We start from the raw sequence: 20,603 nt of genomic DNA, 5'->3' as shown, positions 1-20,603 counted from the left end.
GTGCTAAGACAGGGCAAAGCACCAACCCCAGGACAGGACAATAAACCAGGTCATACTGTGTCCCACAGCCAAGCTTCCACTCTGGTCATCTAGGTACATGCTTCAACTCTGGGATCAGCACCTGGAGGGTTAAACAAGCCCAGTCCGGTGGTCTCTGCCACAAAGAGAGGAGGAAACAGCAACAGCTATCTTCCCCCCAACGTAGGCCATCCCAGCAAGTATCCACCTAAAAACCTTCCTAGAGCTTCCCAGCCCCTCTGCACTGAAGCCCTTACCCATCCCCAAGCCAAGTGCTCGACCCTGCAGCCACGGGCCCCCTCCCACCACACAGCCTGATGCCGGGGACCAAGCAAGGACATCCTCGGGATGCTGTTCCAAGCCAGGGGGGTGGCTGCTGCCTTGATTTAGGGGGTAAATCTGGGTTATTGCCACCAGTTCCCAGCAGCGGCTGGGATGCCGGAAGCGGAGGTTTAGCAGCAGATGTACAGGTGAGAAACACGTGCTGGGGGAGGAAGGGGGAGGAGGGGGAGCAGGAAAGCCTGGGGTGCCAATTAAGGGTCACCAGGGAGCTGGGTTAATCGGAGACACTCCTGTGACCTGACCCGGTGATGGTGGCACATGGTAAGACAGAGACAAGTGCCAGTGAGAAACGCCCACTGCTCTGTGCTGTGAGGGAGCTTGTCTCCGCAATTTACAGGCATCCCCATTCCTCCCCTGCTACTGTGCAGACTCTCCCTGGCTAAAAACCATCCCGCTCGTGGCTGGGGAAGTGGCTGTGAGCCCACAAACCACCCTCATCCCCTCCCGTTGTCACTCCTGGGAGCTCCTGTCTGACTCTTGCCATGCTGCTGCATGGGGTGCTCACGCACCTCCTCTCCTCAAGGCACCAAACACACAGTGCCTGGAGCACGCAGAGACACCCAGGAGGACCGGGAGAGGCAGAGCAGCAAGAAGAGCCGGCCCCAGCACGCATCCTGCACAGAGGGATGGCATTTGCCAAGGCCAGGAGGATGGAGGTGCCGTTGGGAGCCCTGTGATCTCCTGAGGGCTCCCCCTGGGCTGACACCATGGTGCTGTGCAGGGTCCCAGCAGAGCTCAGCTGCCCACAGTGCGGGCAGAGGCAGGATCCATCCTGCCCCAAGGAGCTTGTGTGGAGGGGAAGGGCAGAGCCAGCCCTGCTGCAGTGGCCGAGCAGCCGGTGCCTCCTGCCTCCCTGCCCCCGGGCCAGGCACCTGCAGCCATGAACCAGCCATACAGGACACCACACCAGAAGATGTAAAACACTCTCAAAAAATTGGTATGAGGATTTCTGCAGGACTAGGGAATGCGTCAGCGGGGGAAGACCCACTGGGAGAGACCGTCCCCTTTTCCAAGATGAGCTGGAAATCCCTTGGAGAGGACGTGCTCTTCAGTGCTGCCTCTGGTGTTTGCCCAGCACCGTCTAGACCAAACCAGAAAGAAGTTCACAAGGAAGCAATATGCGGCTAAAATAAAAGTAGGCAAAAAGATGCATTGCTTAGCAACCACTAACCCCTTTCCCTGCACTGGAGGAGAGGGAACTGGGCAGCCTGGGCACAGCAGGCAGAGCCTGCTCACAGACATCTCTGCAGCTTGAAAGGTCAGAGCAGTTTGCTGGCGCTGCCCTTTTGGAGTTGACACTGTGGAAATGGAGACGGTCCAGCAGCCTCCCTGTCTCGCTCTCCCCTCGGAGGAGAAGCTTTCCTTTATCTGCCTTTGAAAATGTCAGTAGGGTGCTTTGGGCATGGGACAGGGAGTTTTGGACACCTCAGCTGCTTGATGTTAACCAGAGGCTCGAGTTTTCTGCAAACTGCAGTGTCCTCCAGAACAAACTCAGCGGCCTCCCTAGTGAAAGCACTGCTCAGGCTGCTGTCTCTGCCCCTTGTTGCACTGGGAAGACCATCTGACTCCGTTCTCCAGCTCAGGAAGGCTATTTACCTGTACAGGTAAGGCCTTTTCAAGCCCATGTTTTCCTGGTCATATTCCTTATCCAACTTCAGTGGTTTCCTGGCAGATCAGCCCCGCAGCTCAGCAACCTCCCTGCTGGTTTGGAGATTTCTAGCTGCTCTTACCAGCCAGGTGCATGTCAGCAAAGCACTTCGGAGATGAAGCTCAGGATGGGAAGGTAACGGTGATGAGAAACAAAGACTATCCCTTGGGGATGTAATGAATGTGTGTTCAACCTCCCTTCTTGCAAAGCAAAGTGGCTGGTACTCACACAGGTGCACTGCCAGGAGCTTGCTGGAAGGGCATCATACCCCTGTCCATCAGACATCCTCAGCTGTTCTCACCAAGGATGGATCAGCCAGCAAAGGGGACAGGCTGCGACCTCAGGTGGCTGCAGCCCGTTATGTTAGGTTTGCATGGGGTAGTTAGCACAAGCAGGATCTTATTTTACGCTGCTAGTCATCTCCTCCAGCAGTGCAGGTGCTTCCCTCCTGGGACCATGTCCTGGGCAGTGTGTGGTTTGGCTGTGAAGCAACCTGAGCACTTGGAAAAGAGAAATCTGCAGGGACAGCTATACAGAGCACCAGGCTCTCAAGCCCAGCAGTGGCATCTTATTCCCACAAAATGTTGAATTATTTCCACACCCTCCTGGGCGTTGCCCGGTCTGCTATTGCACTGGGGGAGCTCTGCCACAGGCAGCCTTTGAACAAACGGGGGCAGAAGGACAAAGCGGGGCACAAGGCTGCCGGAGCCAGGCACAGCCCACACCCGGGGGGCTGCCAGGACAGCAGGACAGCTCACCCAAAGAAATCAATGGCAGCACTGGAGCGTGTCTATCTGCTCAGGGCTTTTGTTTCCTCCATCACGCTGCCTCCTCTGCCCAGAGCTCGCCACCCTAATCCTCTTCAAACTGATGCAGCACCACTCAACCACTGAATCAGTCCTAAACATTTTTTGTAAGAATTACATTAATTCTAGACTAGCAGGTCTAAGCTGGCCCACTTCCCCTTTCCAAAACCTAGCTTGCTATACTCTTGAAAGCATGTGTATAATATAATAAAAAAAAGCCCCAACAGAAGATTTCATTTTAAAGCTGTAGTTTGATCAAATGCTGTTAATTTGAAGCTATGGTAAACATTACTTTCCTCCTTCATTTGAAGTGGAAATAAGGCACACATTTTTAAACAGAAAGGGTAATTAACCACTGAATCTATTTAAGATAAGCTGTCTGGTGTTCATTCTTTTCCAGTGGAAATTTACAATTGAGATTGCTTTTCTTTCTCAAAGACTCTCTTTAGTACATGAGTTTTTGGGTGTGATGCCAGAATTCCTGGGAGAAGTTTTCCAGCCCATGCCCTGCAGCACTGCACTGTCCCAGTCCTGGAAATCTCAAATAAACACTCTGATCCTCATCTTTAAACATTAAGAAGGGGAAGGACTAGCTAAGGAACAGCTAGAAATAACCCACAAGGTGAACCTGCTTGTAGGACTGGGTAGTATGTGTGTTGTTTGGGTACACACGGAGACCTGGGACTGTGAGCATGAAGGGTAAGGGGTCTCATTTGTGTGTGCCGGCCGTCGCAGGTTGTTTGAGTCAAGCTACGTCCTGTGTTAGACCGATCCGAAACGATGGATGAAGCCTGTCACTGCAATTCCTCTTCCAAATCTGTTATCCGATGGGAGGAAAGAGCAAGGAGGGAATAGAAAAGGTTAAAGTGGTGTAAATATATACACATATATATACATAAAACCCCCAAACCCTTGCCAGACAAAGCACACGGCTGCTGGGAACCTTGTCACAAGGAGAGACGGGGATTGGAAATGATGGGAATCCTGCTCCCAGCGCTTCAGAAAAGCGGGAGCCTTCGCAATCTCCTGTCCCCCGCTGGCTCCCAAGAATGGAGCCAGCAGGGAGAGAGACGGCGGGAGCACGGGGTTTGTTTGTTTTCTGACCACCCCAGGAGTCAGGATCTTAAAACTGCGGTGGCCTTTGTTTTAAAAGGGGCTGTGAAGTACAACGGAAAGATCCAAGGCTGCTATCCAAGGAGCGTTTTTAAGAGAAAGGTATTCTGAGGGCAAGGGTGCTTGCGTTAAAATTCGGGTGAGCCGTGAGCGTGACAGCATCCCCAGCCATGGAGTTGCGTGGTGGTGCTGCGATATGTCAATTACTCACTCATTATTGAACAGCAGGATTCTGATTAGCTTATAAAACAAATTTGTGCTTCTCCTACCAGGATTTTGTAACAGTACCCAGAAAAACACAAAGTCTTTATAGCTTCTCCCCCACACTTTTTTAATGGGCAGGGTGGCTCAGGCTCTTCTGTGTCAGTCACATCCATTCTCTGGCTTACAGGGCACACTCATTTGCCCCAGCCAGAGGCCATCAGCTACGAATGGAGAGTTTGTTAATTAAAAAGTATGCTGTGGTTTTAGGAATAACTGTTTTTTCTGACTGCCAGAGCAGTCTTTTATGCTGCACTCATCAGTGGCAGCTCTGAGGTGAGACTCCATGTGTCCTCTGAAGCTGCATCTACCCAGGCCTGGGGGCAAAGCTGTCCACCTTAGGGCTGCAGCACTTCCAGGTGCCCATGCTGCAAATGTCACCTACAGTGCACGTGTAGCAGAAGTGTGACTTGCATACGCGGGGCTCAAGGAAGATACAGGCTTGATATTTTGACAGTGTCCTTCAACCCAAAAGGAAAACAGGCGAGATTCACAGCTTAATCTTTGTATTTGTATTTAAGTTATTTTCTGAACAATTAAAAAAAAAAAAACCCACACTGTTACCATGATCCTAGTTCAAGTGAACATTAGTACATTAACTACACATCACCGTAACATAATCACAAAATTCAAAGCACTCATTACTTAAGAATCCAGATAACAAATATAGCAGAGTAACAAACAGAAAACTCTGGAGAAACCATGTTCTTTCTCACCTCTTCCACTACCCACCTCAGCCTGAGCAGGTAGGAGTGATGCAGCATAGGCTGGCCTGGCAGGCATGCAGCTCTCCTAAACGTAGTGATGTAAAGTGACTGGGAGAAATGGGATCTGTTACTTTTTGCTGAGGTCCATGTTATTTTTCTGCCACGCTAAAACTGTAGGCTAGGCTGAGCCCTGCAATGCCTTGCATGATAAAGACAAAGTAGCTGAAAGCAAAGTTTTACGCTCAAAAGCACCTCCAGATTTCCACAGTGAATTGCCCCCAAATCCTCACAGTGTAAAAGCCACTGCAAAGAGCCTGGGACAGCCTGGCCTGCCTTCCTCCTGCACGTGGAGCTTTGCTCAGATGTAAACCAGTCCTTCAGTGTCAGCAGATTAAGTTACTTTGTTTGCAAAGGTAACGAATTGTTATTCATCATACATGTAGGAGCAGAGCTGCTCTATGATGAAGGCTGGTATTTCATGCTGATTTTCTGGCCACAGCTGCACCTGGTTCCTGCATGGACAGAAATCAGGGTATCTTTTAGGGTGATAGGCTATAAAGAAAAGGGACCTATTTAGGAGTTGGCTACAATACCTAAAGGGCTTGTTGTACGTCCATGTACATCAGCATCCCTCTGATTTTGGGAGTATCAGCTTAATATCACTAACGATTAACCAGTGTTGCCAACTCCAATGGGGTATCCACTGGACAAATGTGGAAGCCCAGTGGTCTTTGGAAACAAGCATGAAGTCATAGGAAGAGTTCTCTGACAAGACAAAGGATGACTTACTCTGTCAGTGTGCCAAGGCTCACCCTGGGAGAGATGCTTTGGGAATTCTCCAGTACCTTGGCTACACCTCATTCTTAAAAAAAAAAATGGGGTGAGGGGGAAAGGAGGGGAAGCCAAATGCTCAGTTCCAGCAGGCAGCCGTTCCTCTCAACCTGCTGCTGGGGTTGTGAAAAAGGAATGCATCCAAGGGACCTGCTGCTTCTGTGCATCTCTGAATTAAAAATGGGGACAGATACACTGTGCCCCCCCCCATGCCAATCAATCCAGTAGGGAATTGCTGCAAGGAGGATGGAGGGATTTCATATGGAGACCTTCTATGGGGACAGCTGGGTCACTTGCTGTTCCCCCCTCCTCTGGGAAGCTGCTGCTTATTGCTTCAGGGGGAACAACAGTAGGGCAAGGCTCAGCATATCAGATGCATCATGCATGCCACAGAGAGACCCTGGCAAAGTTAACTCTTCTCTTGGCAAGTGTAGTTTAGACCACTCCTTTCTCCTCATGCCCCCAGTGCAACCTAGAAGGGGCATCAACTGACAAGTTCAACAGTTGGAGGCCTAGCTCAATTACCTCCTGATGACTTTTGATGTTCTCATAGAAAACCTCTGTTCTTCTGAGTCAACTACACAAGCTAAGAGATTTATTTTCAGCATTGTTTCCACTTCTGTAGAGGTCCATCTCCATCCCTGCACCACATCCTAGCTTTCAGTCACTTGGGTTGTCTCCTCCTCTTCCTCTCACAATTAACAGCAAGCTTGCAGTAGGAAGGCTGGCTGCTCCTTCTTGTCTGCTTTCCTAGCTAGGAAGATCTGCTAATATTTGTGATTTCTCAATCACAAATATTCCCCTGCCAAATAAATTTAGGAATCGTCACCCTTAAGAGACAGATGCAAAATGGTGTTAAAGAAAGCTAACAAAGTTAGGCAAAAAGCCCAACCTGGAAACATGCTTCCCATCAGAGCTGGGATGCCAAAAACCTCAAAACCAAGCCTGGAGCTCTGCTCAGACTGAGAAAGGAACATGTGGCAGGGGCAGGAAACACATACCTGGGAGTGGAGAAATGTGCATGATACTCTCCAGATTTTTCAGTGTTCAAAAAAAATTAAGAAAAAGAGAAAAGGATCCTTTGGAGCAGGAGCAGGTGGTGGGTAGGTAGAGCATGGTGGTCCAAGTCAGCTTCCAGTTTAGAAACAAATGTAAAGCTTTTCAATGGTTCCCATGATCATAGACTTCTCAACTTGTCACCTGAATCCTTCTGTTCCAACAGCGGATATGTCTGTCCCTGAACATTAGTGGGGAGCAGAGGGAGCTGCTCCGGAGGAGACAGCTGCAGAAGTTTCCTTGCTGCAAATTCCTTCATGTCATTTTCTATTTGCATATTTTAAAGCAAGCTGTATTCCTCTGAGGATGAGAAATATTTGCAGCAAAACTGTGCCCTATTGCAAAGGAGTCACAAGCAGGAGACGGTGTGGCTGTAACGGATTGTCCTGCTCGGAATGTCCCACACCTCCAGTACTCTCCATCCCATAGTCCAAGGGGGAAGGCTAGTGTGAACTTCCTACTTGTGGGAGAAGTGCCAATCTCTATGCAGCAGAGGTATTTAATTTCAAAGCAATGTGCAACACTTAAAGCCCACAAACACTTCTGGCCCTTTTTGTATCTCCTTTCAGCAGGCACGTTCTAGTTCTTCTCATTATAAACTCCGCAATTACTCCAACCTGGCTGAGGGATTATCCATCCAGTTCGTGCTGAAACCTCTCTCTCACATGCACTCTTGCACACTCACACACACACATGCACACATATCCTAAGGGGGGGAAGTTTGAAAAAGCCACTTTCTTCTGACATTGGGAGATCTACTTACCAGATTGCTCCTCCCAGGGTGCACAATAAACACCACCAAGTGTCAGGCTGTGGCAGTTTCAAGTTCAAGTCAGAATAGTTAACTTCAGTTTCCTTCTTAGCTATCAGAAAATTTGTACAACCCAGGGAGTGGGGTAGGAATCCTCGCTCTTCTGTGGTTCTGTATGAAGCAACCAGACACAGTCCCTTCTTGAGGGTAAGACATCATTCTTACTGTGTGCTGAAAATGGATTTCAGCTGTTGCTCACTAACTGTACCTTAAACAGCTCTATACAGCAGAGTTCAAACTATGGTATCACTTGAAGACCCAACAGTGCTTAGGAGTTACAAAATAGCAGCATGGAGCAGCAGGGCTAGGACAACCAAGAACAATCTGCAACAGTGTTGTCTCTGTGTTTGGCCAGCCAGACTTCCAGTTCTCCCAAAGTCTCTCAACGAGCAAAATAAAACACATCCTTGTAGCTGTTGGCCACAACAATGCAATTAAAATATTAGGAAGTTCTGCAGCCTTCAGAGGCTGGAGTGACAGATGATTGTTTTCTACAACAACCTAAATGTAAAAGACAGAGGATGACCAAACTGAGGAAAATAACTATTAAATCTGCAGCCAAGGTCATATAAATCCTTGCTGATATGCAACCATACTGCAGACATTGTAATAACTGAACTCAGAGGAACAGTGTTCAAATAACATTAAGAATAAGACTCAGAATTTCAACTCAGCAAAGTTTGGGATGTAAACTTTGATTCTCTCTGCTCCCTTGCCATTTTGGCTTTGGGACTGCAGTATGCCTGATATGTAGAGCTGCCTGAGATCCCAAACAGCCCTCCTAGACTTAAAAATAGTGCCAAAATTAGTTGTGGATGAACTTAGCATTGTAACTCAGAACTTTTATGACTTTGCAGAGGTAAGTCACTCTGTCAGTGTTACCTGAACAGAGTTGAGTTGTTAACCTGTTTGACTCTCTTACAGTAATAGTTCAGACAGAAAACAGGAGTGTCATCACATGCTTTGAGATGCTCTTTAGAACTGACATAGTCTTTAGGCTCAATGAAAATACAGGGAGCTGAGTGCTCAACGCTGCTGCCCATGTGCTTCAGGAACTGCACTAGGTACTCCCCAAGCACCAGCTTTCCCTCCCTCCGTAGCTCCATCACCTTCTTGTCTGTCTTAGCTGTCACCAAAATGATTTAAGTCCTCTGGACTGCTCTTTGGGGACTCTTAACCCAGCTCCCTGCAAAATTTCATCGGTGGAAAAAGCACATCTCAAGCAATTAGAAACAATGCAACTGCTTCCCCAGCAAAGAGAAGTTGATGAGAATAGCTTAAAAAAATTTCCCATCTGCCAAGTTCCTAGTTTAGAGGGTGTTAACAAAGCCTGTTTAAAAGCTCTCCAGCCCAGAGATGAAGGGCCCCGATTTCCTACTGTGGGACTGGAGCAACTGCCCACTAAGGCAGTGAGTGGGGGTTATTCAAGATGTTCAGTGAAAGATCTGGGCCCAAACCTGGAATGAAGTCTGATTTAGTGAGTCTTTCCTGATCTAAATGCAGGCCTGCTGCAATTCCTTCCAGCTCTGCAAAAAGAGCCGTTTTCCCCTAGACCTCTCTGTCTAGTTCAGAAACATGCAGAATTGTTTCTCGTGTCCCTCCTCTCCAGGGCTATTTTTATTTTCTGAATAATGGCAATTTGCAGAAGTCTCAGCTAGAAAGCAAAGATCCAGCTCAGCTGCCAGCAAAAGGACTAATCAGCCCATGTCCCTAAGCCACAGTGCAGCATGCACGTAGGTTAGAGAAGCACACCAAAGGCCCTGTCTCCAAAGGTTTTCTAGCAAGGCCAGCTCCAGAAATTCTGCAGAACTGGCTTGGAGCCACTGCTAACTGTACTGACTGTACTCATGTCCATACTCATTTTATCCATCTGCCATCAGCAGGGGGACTGTGTATTTGCTCATTCATATGAGCAAAGTCTTATTGTCATGCTCAGAGTGTTTGTGTAGTGTTTCCACTCTAGTGTGGCTCGATCTTGAGAGCTTCACAGGGTTTTTAGAAGCTCCCTCTTCCAGCACCCAGATACAGCCTCTCTGAGGGGAGAGGGAATGGAAAGAAAGGAGTAATGTCCAGCTTTCTTCCTCAACCCAGCCTCAAACTTCCTCCAATTTAGAGAATGATTCGTAAGCCATCAGCAAAACACTGTTTTCAGGGCGAACAGCAGAAGGAAGGTGGTAGAGACTATCCCTTTGCTAGTGAAATACTACCCAGGGCGGGGAGGGATGGGTTCTCAGCCCTGGTCCATCATGCTTGGGACTTTGGCAGAAGAGAGTTTAACTTTTCATTGACTAGCATTCCCCAGCCAAGCAAATGTTAAAGGAGATGACAATACACATCCAGCTTCCAAAGGGTTAGCATAGCAGGCAGGAGAGGAAAGAGATGGATTTGGCTCATAATAGTAAAATTTCAAGGGTCCTCTCTCCACAAAAAATAGGTCTGCAGTCAGAACAGCCAAAAGCCGCAGGGAAGTTGGTGGTGGTGGGGGGGAGCTGGTCTGGCTGTTGTGTTTCTGTTGCTCTTCAGAGCTGAATGCTTTTTCAAAGGCCTAGCAATGGATATTGATTTCAGTCTGAGAGTAGCAGCCTCCTCCCCACCCACCCTCCCACCCACCCTGAAGTGACTCTCTCAGCAGGATGCACTGTGGCTATAAGTCTTCTGCTTAACAGCAAAGCAACATATTCTGGCAACATCTTAAATATATTCATAGGACGTCTGTGACTGGGTTTGGAGGGGAACCAAACAGGGTAAAGGGAAGAGAAGTAAATAGGAAGAGAGGGGCAAGGGAGAAAAGGGATGGGAAGGTTTAAAAATGTTAACTGTTCATGAAAGATAAAAGTCATCTTCTGATATAGCAGCACTTTAGCAGTCAGCCGCGCTGAGTAGACCCTGTCTGAGATCAACCGCATGCCAACTTTGTTCCAGAAACAAGTCTGAGAGCCTCTCTCTTCAGCAAGTATTGGTTACGTGGATAGTTCTTTTGTCCTGGCATTGGCAGATAATTTAAATACTGCAGCTGAAATGAGTCCTGGGAACAAAAAACAGAACAAACCAAACAAACCCCATTTGTACTAAACCTTTTAATGATTTAAAAGAACATCTGACTGACCAGTGTTTGAGAAAATCAAGATGGCTGATCTGACAGCTCCAGAGCATCACTGTACATTTACCAATCAAACAGACAACATACAGGATGTGCCCCATGACAGAGTATTTTCATGGGAAAATGTCACTGTGGACACCCTCTTGCAGAAGCCTGCCAGCTCTTCTGCCATTTTTCTTAAGCTATTAGCAGTAATTGTGCACGTACCCACCAACATGGGCAATCATGCTATTCCACTCCACTCATATACATCGAATCCACCCTACAACTGAACCAAACATGAAACATTACATCCTCCCCATGCTGTACTGGCCAAGACAATAGGGTAAGGTGACAAGCAAACCATCCAGGCTCTGATATGAACAATTTAACACCCGTGCTATGCTAGAGAGAATGAGGGCTAAGCCCTATCAGTAAATTATTTTGCACATTGATGCACCTCGATTAAATTTGTCTGGGCCTGTGCCTCAGTGTCTCCTCCCCTAGCCAAACTGTTCTCTTGAATCAGCCTGCTGCAGAGCGAGAAGAATGGTCACCACTACAGAGGGAGGGAATAAAGCTGATGCTTCTTGGCATAAACCCTCCTGCCTGGTGACAACTGCCCAGGGTCAGGCCATCTGCATCCCCTTGTTAGGCAGCAGCTGCTCTACTCGCTCTGCAGAAACCCTTCTTCCTTCTGGACAGCAGTGAGAGCTGATTTAAATATTGATGATGATGGACAGAGGAGGAGGAGCTCTTTGGGACAACTCACAAGGCACCACATGTCACAAATCCTAAAATAAGGTCCCTATTCTAAGGTATCACAACCATTCCTGTCCTATTGCAGAACACTGTAATTACTGTCCAACCGAGATGAGAAGTATTGATAGACCCGCTAGTTATTCAAGCAGCATGCTCGCACTACGTCTAGCATCACATTTGAGCCTCATTTTAATTTTTAGATTCATTTTTACCTGTGCGAGTGTGAGGTACAGTGTAGTGTTATTTATCTTGAGATGTAGGTGTATGTTCTGGATGGGGAACGAGTGGATTCTGCTTGGGCAGCTGGGTCATTCAGAAAATCCCAGATGAGGATGGTGTCATCGTGTGAGCTGCTGACGATCTGGAACTCATCAAACTGAAGTCGAAAGACTCTTCCAGAATGCTCCTAAATGCAAGTGGGAGACACAGCATGTTACTTCACGAACTTCCTGGCATCTGGGATAGAGCAGGGAAGATGAACTTGGGCTTGGATTCTAGTGTTAAATTAATTTCTCTGTAAACCCCACATGATACACTGTGCATCACCATCAATTAAGCCCTCTTTCAGTGAAAAGGGTTTGCCATATCCGAGTACTTGGCTTGCAGGAAGTTTACATTGCAGTTATCCCATAACTCCTTAAATCTCAATATTGGACACCCACTGTGCAGAACAAACCAAGCTCCCTCCACCACATAATTCAGTGTGGTGAGGCCGATAGGAGCACTGTCTTCCTTGCTCCATGGAGAAACTCTTTCCTGAAATCACAGCATTCCCAGATGCAGGTTACAGGGAGAGAAATGAGAACTCTGCATTCAAGATTTGGCACCACTGACACTGCTGAAGAGGAAAGAGCTTAATAGTGGAGGACACTAAGGAGCCTGTTGTAAAGTCCAGTGACACAGTAATAACTCCTCTTAAGCAGTTCTAAAAATATGAACTAGAAAGGGCATTCTTTATAGGCAGTTTGCATTCTGCTCGGAGGCTGAGTGGAAATGGCATAATGATTTGGCAAGAGTTCAGACTGTAATTAACAGGAGGTAATGGTAAGATCCTGGATACCACAGAGCAAATCCGCTACGCTTACCCTTTTGTGTTGCCTATTTTTTCCTGGTGCTTACACTGCTGCAAGAGTGAGCAGTGGCCTCCTCAGTCAGAAGGGAACAGAAACCATGCAACTAGGGCAAACCCTATCTCTTCCATGAATACATATTTATCTTTAGTGCTCACGTGACGTAGGAGGCTTAGTGTCAGGAAAAAAAACAAGTGTTAAAGTAGTTTAATACTGAAAATACAGGTTTGTCAAACATTTAGACAAAAGAGAATTGTTAGCCACTAAATGGGAAGCTTCTGCCTTATGGCACAGGACTACAAAAATATAGATTGATTTGTAAAGAGCAACAGCTGCTTTCAATTGAATCTCTGAATCTTTAACTGAAAATACGCACACACAAAAGTCGGATTCTATTTTTAAAATAAATTTAAAAAAAACACCTAATCATTGAAACCTTTCTGATCTTCTAACTATAACTTGAATTTGTCTTAAAAACACCTCACTGGTTTCTGCCTTCCTACCTATTCCAAAGAGAAATGTTTTTCCAGAGTCTGCGTTCTAGCACTGAAGTGAGTAAGTTTTTGATAAAAAATATCACTGTAACAGTCAGATCCACTGAGGGATGGCTCACAGCATCACCGAGAGAGAGAGGGGTGCTTCCAAAACTCCCTTTTTATTCCCAGTCACCGTGGGCTAAGTAAGGTTGCCCTAGAAGTTCCACATAGCACCTGCCCTTTGCTGTTGCAGTGGCAATAAACAGAATGCACACCCTAAGTTGAGGCCACAAGGACCCAGACTCTTTTGCTTATAAGGAACGCTGAACTGTGTGCTTATTCTGTGCTTGGAAAGCTTCTGTCAAATTCATGTGGCCGCCGTTCCAGCTAACGGAAGACAAAACTGGAAGGGACCTGGCATGCAGTGAACATTTGTTATCTGTGCACTTTCCTCCTACTGTTTGAAAATTGAACACAAGCAGCAGGAGACTCACGATGTTCGTTGTGCAGCCAGGTTTAATTTTGGAGGCCGAGGGAAGAGAAAAAAAAACCTAAACCATGGGTAAGCGGGTATAAGGACGTCCTGTGGTCATAAACATGAAAAGTCCTAAAAGCATCCCAACAGCTTCCTCTCCCTCCCTTCTTTTGGCCCCCTCCATCGCTATCAAATGGGGATTTATGCGTATCCATGTGTTGAGATTCCTACAGTGTTTCCATCCCACCGCTTCTGATTTATAATATAATTAGCTGGGGCACTTTGGCTGTCCACTGCTGGAAAATGAAGAGGAAATCACACCAGTTAAATTAAGTCTACAGGTTCCTAAGCACACATTTGTCTTGGGCTGGAACAGGAACACTACCAATACCAAGCTGAAGTCTTAGACTCTCAGGATATGTGCTCATGGGCTCAGAGTTGTTCCTTAGTTTGGAACTGGGTGGCCGATGACAAAGGGTCTTTCTGGATTTCAGCCATGAAACTATTTGCAGTTCTATTTGGCTATGAAGGTTTTTCAACGTAGTACCTGCAGGCATCCAACGCTCTCACAGACTCTTACTCCGCAGCTTATGGTCCAAATAGATGATTGAAAAAGAGTTAGCATGGTTTAATGGTCTACTGCCTGTCAGCTGAGTCACAGTAACCCTCACAGCCTGCACCAAATGTGAAGTAAAATACTTTAGCAAAATCTACAGCAGCAGTAGCAATTCAGGTGGTTGATGAGCGTGCAGAAGGTCAGCTAGCACAGCTCAGCTGGTGAGAGGTAACCACACTTTTAGAGAATGAGACAGCCTTGGTATGATCTTGGTTTAGAGTACAGACTACAGTCACATGCCACAGCAGGAAACAGTCTAACGTATACCAACCCAAACACTTCTTAGTTAAAAAATAAATACATTTAGTACTTCTTTTTTCAATGAGAATTTGGTACTAGATTGAAATCTTCCTTTATCCCCAGAAACAGTGCAAGTTTTGTAGGGCTGAATGTGATGGAGGAATGCTTATAGGAACCATCCCATGGCCTTGGCTTTACTGGCTCTCACAACTTTCCTACATTATTATAAGACCAGTGCAGAGCCACTGTTAAGCATGACTGTGAATATTGTTAACACTCACACAATGACTTTTTAACCACACCATCATCAGACTGCACTAAATACCAATGGATTTCATGAAAGTAGTAGTTGCTGTTTAAAGATGAAGCAATTTCACTGTTCTAGTCCTTACCTGCTTTTTCCTTAAACACCTGAAAGCCAGTTAAAAGCAAAACTATGGGTGTTTTTGTTCTTGTTCCTCAAATTTAGAATGTACTGCCTTTTTTTTAAGAAATTTCATGTCAACAATTCAGAAAACTTACTACTGCATCACCAGGTACACACAGGTTAAAGTAAACCCACTGGCACATGGATCCCAAGAAGGACAAGTCTCAAAAATGGATTTAGTTATTAACCTCAAAACACAGAACCAAACTGTTAAAAAGTGAGTGAAAACACCAGAGGTTCTAACTTTCACTGCTTTATAACTTGCAACATTAAAAAAAAAAGTAGGAGACTCAAAAAAGCCAGACCCCTAGAAACGATTTCTAGATTGTACTGACTAGGGCTAAGCTGTCTTGAGTCTTCATGGCTCAAGATAGCCCTGATCAAGCACAATTTTCAGCCTTATGCATCACCCCTACCAAAAGCTCTTACCACAAGGGTTCGCAAGCAGAGGGTCCCTGCTGGAGCACGGGGGTCCAAAGCAGCCACAAGATCCCATACTTTAATTTTCCTAATAGCAGAAAAATAGATAAACATCACAGCTCTGTTAAAAAGAAAAGAGCAAGTGCTCACAGAAAAAAAGTAACTTAGTACAGCTTAGCTAATACACCAGTTCAAGGAAAATTACAGCAATCCTTCTGCTCGAGACATGGATCTTGCATTTCCCCTTTATAAAGCTTACAGAGCTTAATGGAAGAAAAAAAAAAATGCTGTCAACAAAGAAAAATAGATAAAAAGCAGGTGGTAGTAACTAACAGAAACATGTGGGAGTGCAGACACCTAGTCTGTAATGGCAAATTGTCCAGAAGATGTAACCACAAATAGGAAAGACTGTTCTTACCAGTGGTTCAGACAGAAGAGGTTTCAGGTTGAGTTGGTCAGATATTCTTACAAACTAAAGAACTAGACTACACACACCAAATCATGCTGACTTATTTCAAAAGAAGAAAAAGGGTATACTTTGTAGCATGGTCCTGATTTACTGGCCATGAAGATGTCCTCTTGGCAGGACAGACAAGGAGTCTAGTATTTATAAGGAAGATACAGCAAAGTGGGATGTGAGACACTGATACAGACAGGAAGATGCAAGGTAATGACTACACTGACAGCCTCACCCATCATATGCTCCACTGACTATCCTCTTGTTATCAAAGCGTATGCATCTCACCAACTCTTCATGGCCTTCCAGTACTCGTAAACATGCCCCACATTCGATATCCCACAGCCTGGAAGAGAGTACAAAGAAGCACTAAGAATTTTTTATTATCTAATCATTGCAACTAAACATTTGGTCTTTGCTTGTAGTTAATGGAAACTTGGAAATAAAGATTATAATGGAACAACAAAGAAGAAACAAACTACATTCATCATTCCTTTTCCTGCTGTTAAATGGATGCATGCTTTTCTATCACATGGGAAATGAGTCAGAGGTCCAAAAATTTTAAGACCAGTTGTGTCTAGTGTCTACTGTTCTAGTCACACAGGATATCTCCCAGCTATCTTCACAGTGAGCCTCATAACTTCATTTTACTGAAGTTGATATTTCATAAAGGTATCCTGTCTTGATTTTAAGAGATTAAGAGAGGGAGATTTACCAATCCCCTTGGCAGCTTGTTTCAACTAGTAAGATCACCTTCATAGGGCAGGCGCCCCTTTCTGTAACCCTACATGCCTATTTCTGATTTGGAGATTACCATCAGACAAATTAAGACATCAATACAGCGGTGAAACGTACAAGAATTAACAAGCCTTTTTTATTTGTCATTTCTCCACTGAAGGTATGTTTACTCTGTAATCTAGGCACCTTATGCATAAGCTAAAATGGACACTCTTTATTATTTTGTAATGCATTTTCTTCTGGCTCTCAAATAATTCCTGTGGGTCTCTGCTGTTTCTAATAAGTCAATGTTTTAAAAATATTCTGGCACCAAAATCAGTACACTGTATCTCAGTAACAGACCCAGCGATGTGTTATTCTCTCAGTTGCAAATATCCCAGAGGTTTGGACTTTGTGAAGGATTTTTAGTAGGGGGAATAAAATAAAATACATTAACTTTTACACTTACACACTAACTTGAAAATTACTTAAGAAACACTTGAAATAGTTACAAAGCAGGTTTATTTGCTTTCCATACTTTTGTTAGATCTTTGACATGACTCCCAATTACCATGGATAAAGAAAGATTATTTGCCAACAAGAACTGAAATTCTTTGACATGCATTGTCTAGAGGTGTTCCACCTCTGGCTGACACATGCTCTGCTCATACAGGAGTATTTGCTGTGGCTCCCTGACACACAGCTGAAAGGAAGCAGTCACAAATGTTCTTAAATGGTGATTCAATTAACATTCAGACTACATGAATTTCACAGTAGTGAGAAATATGGGTGGTTCATGGAATTTCTCTGGGTGACACATCTTGAAGCAGCACAGCTGCTGAAGGGTCAGCTCACTTTTCCTTGAGAGACAGACAAAGAAAGAGAGAGAGAAACCATCCCCACAGATTTTATTCCTGAGGTCCCCCAGGGAATAATCCAGATCCAGTGGATCTCTGCCCAAGGTTGGTGGACAACGATTGCAGCTGTCCTGTCATGACACCCTGCTCTCACTTTGGACAACAGAGGAATGAACAGACTCTTTTATCACTGGGAAAGGATTTGTCTATGCACACATTTGAGGCCAACAAAGAGCACAAGGTGATTCTTTGATCTGTGAAACTGATCTTTCCGGAATCTGTGAAGATCCCAACAGTTTTCACATGAATACCAGCACACCAGTCAAGGTCAGAGTGAGCAACTCCATGGCAAAGGTCAGCCAAAGGCACTCTGGCTGGTCAGAGAGCATTAAGTCTCTCAAGGACTGTACACAGGATGGACAATGCCAGAAGTGAACTGGTGCAGAAAGGTTTGAAGAGCAATCTTGTGCCAGGAACTTTCATGCCATGTGTTTCTATTCCTTGCCATCAATCCTGAGATTGCGAGCAGCTCTGGGAGGCTGCATCACACTAACTCAGGCTGGTATTCTCAGGTCCCAGTTTGAGGTTTTACCTGAATCTGAATGGGATTAGAAGAGATGATTCCCTAGCCACATGGGGAATGGGCCTTCATGTACAAAAGGAGTAACTGTTATGTGAGAGCAGAATGTCCTAGCAGAATTGGTGCCAAGGGTACCTCACAGATTTTATGACTTTCTCAAATTTTTACTTCTTTAAATAGTCAAAAGATCAAATAGTGAGAAAACTACTCCTAAGACCAGAGAACTAACTAAAAAAAAAATTCCCTACAAAGCGTATGCAGTCAAAACCAAAACATTACCACTCTTCCTTCCTATAGCTTGGGAGAACTTTTGGAAGCAGAGGGAGGTCTGCAAATATCTCAGCCTTTAATTCACTTGAAGTCCTGGCAGAGCTGGAAGATGTACAGAAGGCAGCTGAGCCCGAATCCCCATCTCCTGGAGAGAATGCTGTTGTCTAAACAGTCCAGTATCAGATCCCCATGTGTGCACACACTGGAGGTTGAATACACACATGCAAATCAACCACTCATTTAAAAATAAACCAAAGATGATGTAGTCTGATTCTATTTTCTTGCTCTAAATTCTTTTTTTCTTTCTTTTTTTTCTCTACCATGCTTGTTAGTAGCAATTAAGAACCTTGGCCCTAGAGGCTAAGATACTAAAGTGAATGGATTAAACCTGATGGACCAGTTTCTACCAGATGGGAATCAGCACAATGATAGCCATGCCTACATAGCTGTGTCCTCTTACACTGGTGAAATTTCTGGCCTTAAACAAAGCCTAAATCATTTTTATACCTGGAGTCTCTCTACAGAAGAAAGATAATGATTTCTCAGCTACTTCACATGTCCTTACATCTGCAACTGCAAAACCACAAATCACAGTGTCCCCTTTTGGAAAAAAGTTTCCCTGCAACTGAGGAACAACGAACTTAAAATTCTGTAGCAGGAGGCAGCCTCTACTAAAGGACAACACACAACATCTGTCATTTTATGGTGGATTAAAATCAAACATACAAAGCACCAAGCCACCCACAAAGATCACTTAGTAATCTGCCCTTTCTTAATCACCTTTCCACTGACTTCTGCCCTCTGCTAATGGCTGGGAGAAAATGATGTGACCAGGTAAGTCTTGTGCCTTGCTCACAGAGCTGACAAACTTGACTTCCATTAAGATTCACTGCCAACATTCCTGAAATTCTAGCACAATTTATCTGTCAACTAGGGATTTTGTCCAATGTAAGTAACTGTATTCCTCTTTAGCATTATCACTATCTTGACATTTATTTTTATTAGCAAGTCGTATTTTAGATCCTTCCTTAACTGCTGTAGTATTTAATTATTTCTTACTCTAATTCTGAGACCAAGTTTCATAGTACAATCGCAGAAAGTTATCTTTTTCTGTCTGAAGTGCAGGAGTTCTCACCATGTATAAGCAGTGCTAGCCTTATACAATGCCTGTAATACTTTTTCACCTGATAAAGAGGCAGAAGTTCCAGCTCTCTCGGTCATGCTCTCAGACAGTCTATACTAAAATCTGGTACAATGACCTGGGGATGTCAACCAAAGGACCACCATTTTCCTACAGAATGCAAAGCAGGGAGAGACAGTGCATTGCAAGCAAAGTCCACGGGCAAAAAGTAGCTTAAATCGTTCTCACTGAGGAGAAATTATTACTGACATACAAAGCGAAGGGTTTCTGCTTACACCGTCCAGCTTTCAAGTTTTATCAGAAGGCAGACAATTATTTAAAGCAAAGACAAAAGGGAGGTTGCTCTTACTCCTGTTTGCACCACAGAGCCATTTCTCTACATCACATATACTACTAACTCAAGCTTGCTCCACGCACCCCAAGATTAGTGGGACATCCCTCTGCCAGCAGCTGCAGGATGCACAGAGAAATCCTGGCTCATGATACCAGAAGGAGTTAAATCTCAGATTGCAACCAGGGCAGCTGGAGAAGCGCAAAAGGCTGCAAACTGAACTTCATGCTCTAAACCAGCTGTTCCGAACTTAACCAGGTGCCAAGTACCACAAGAAGAGTTTGGCGAGAGCCCAGGAGGATTTCTGCAGAGGATTAAATGCCTCTTACTGCAAATCTGACCCCTTTAACTAGACACATAGCCCAATTAAAATATCACAAGAGGACATCACAGAAAGTGGTACTTGCCAGCTCTTCCATAGACCCGAATTGTCAGAGCCATGCAACTTGTTGATTAGTATGGGACTCTTGAGATACAGACAATGAAAGACAACACAGTAAAACAGGCTTCTAATATCTCTTTGCAGTAGTTCCCAATGTTCTATACCAAAAAAAGCATATTTCAAAGACGACAAGGGTACAGAGCACTTCAGTTGCCTAACCTCTGCACATCCCAGGGAAGTAGAGACAACGTGCTTGCACAGAACTCTGCAACAGGGAGTGTGTCTCTCACCTGATAGTATTATCTGAAGAGCCGCTCACTACTAGCCTGTCTCTGTACTGCAGACATGCAATGCCTCGTTTGTGGCCATTTAAGGTGCGCACAAATTCGCAGGTACTAGTGTTCCATACCTGTGACAGGAAGGGGGAAGGGAACCACACAGAGACAAAATTATTAAGAAGAGACTAACAAAAGCTGCTATCTGTATGATATATACGTCCATCCAGAATGCTCTTAATTGAAGACGCTATCATTAAGACTGGGAAAATTACCCTCCAATGACTTGTGACTACAGTCTACAACTGTTAGCAGCTTGGGTCACTGTACTCAGAAGATTTTTGCCACAGCATATGAGAATCAGCTTCCAAAATCAGGCTTTAGCACTCCTGGGCTATGATTTAGTCTACACAGGATCTTGATTTTCCTCAGTTT

The 20,603-nt window shown here is 45.1% G+C and overlaps 1 protein-coding gene across 4 annotated transcripts in view; it reads right to left on the bottom strand.

The window, feature by feature from the left end:
* Nucleotides 1-4,677: 4,677 nt before the first annotated feature.
* The window catches only part of BTRC (beta-transducin repeat containing E3 ubiquitin protein ligase), a 123,048-nt gene continuing 107,122 nt past the window's right edge, over nucleotides 4,678-20,603 (bottom strand). For all 4 annotated transcript variants that reach the window (XM_032994479.2, XM_032994499.2, XM_032994494.2 and 1 more), the window contains 5 exons: nucleotides 20,184-20,302; nucleotides 15,851-15,961; nucleotides 15,168-15,246; nucleotides 11,647-11,840; nucleotides 4,678-10,618 (listed from right to left, as the gene is read on the bottom strand). In XM_032994479.2, the coding sequence (XP_032850370.2) occupies nucleotides 11,679-11,840; nucleotides 15,168-15,246; nucleotides 15,851-15,961; nucleotides 20,184-20,302 (471 nt within the window). In that variant the 3' untranslated portion in view covers nucleotides 4,678-10,618; nucleotides 11,647-11,678. The remainder of the gene's footprint in view (nucleotides 10,619-11,646; nucleotides 11,841-15,167; nucleotides 15,247-15,850; nucleotides 15,962-20,183; nucleotides 20,303-20,603) is intronic.

This window comes from Tyto alba, unplaced genomic scaffold, assembly GCF_018691265.1.
Source record: "Tyto alba isolate M040663 unplaced genomic scaffold, T.alba_DEE_v4.0 Super-Scaffold_1, whole genome shotgun sequence".
Taxonomy (NCBI): domain Eukaryota; kingdom Metazoa; phylum Chordata; class Aves; order Strigiformes; family Tytonidae; genus Tyto; species Tyto alba.
Note: the sequence above shows the minus strand (reverse complement) of the source record. Positions and strands in the feature narration are given on the sequence as shown.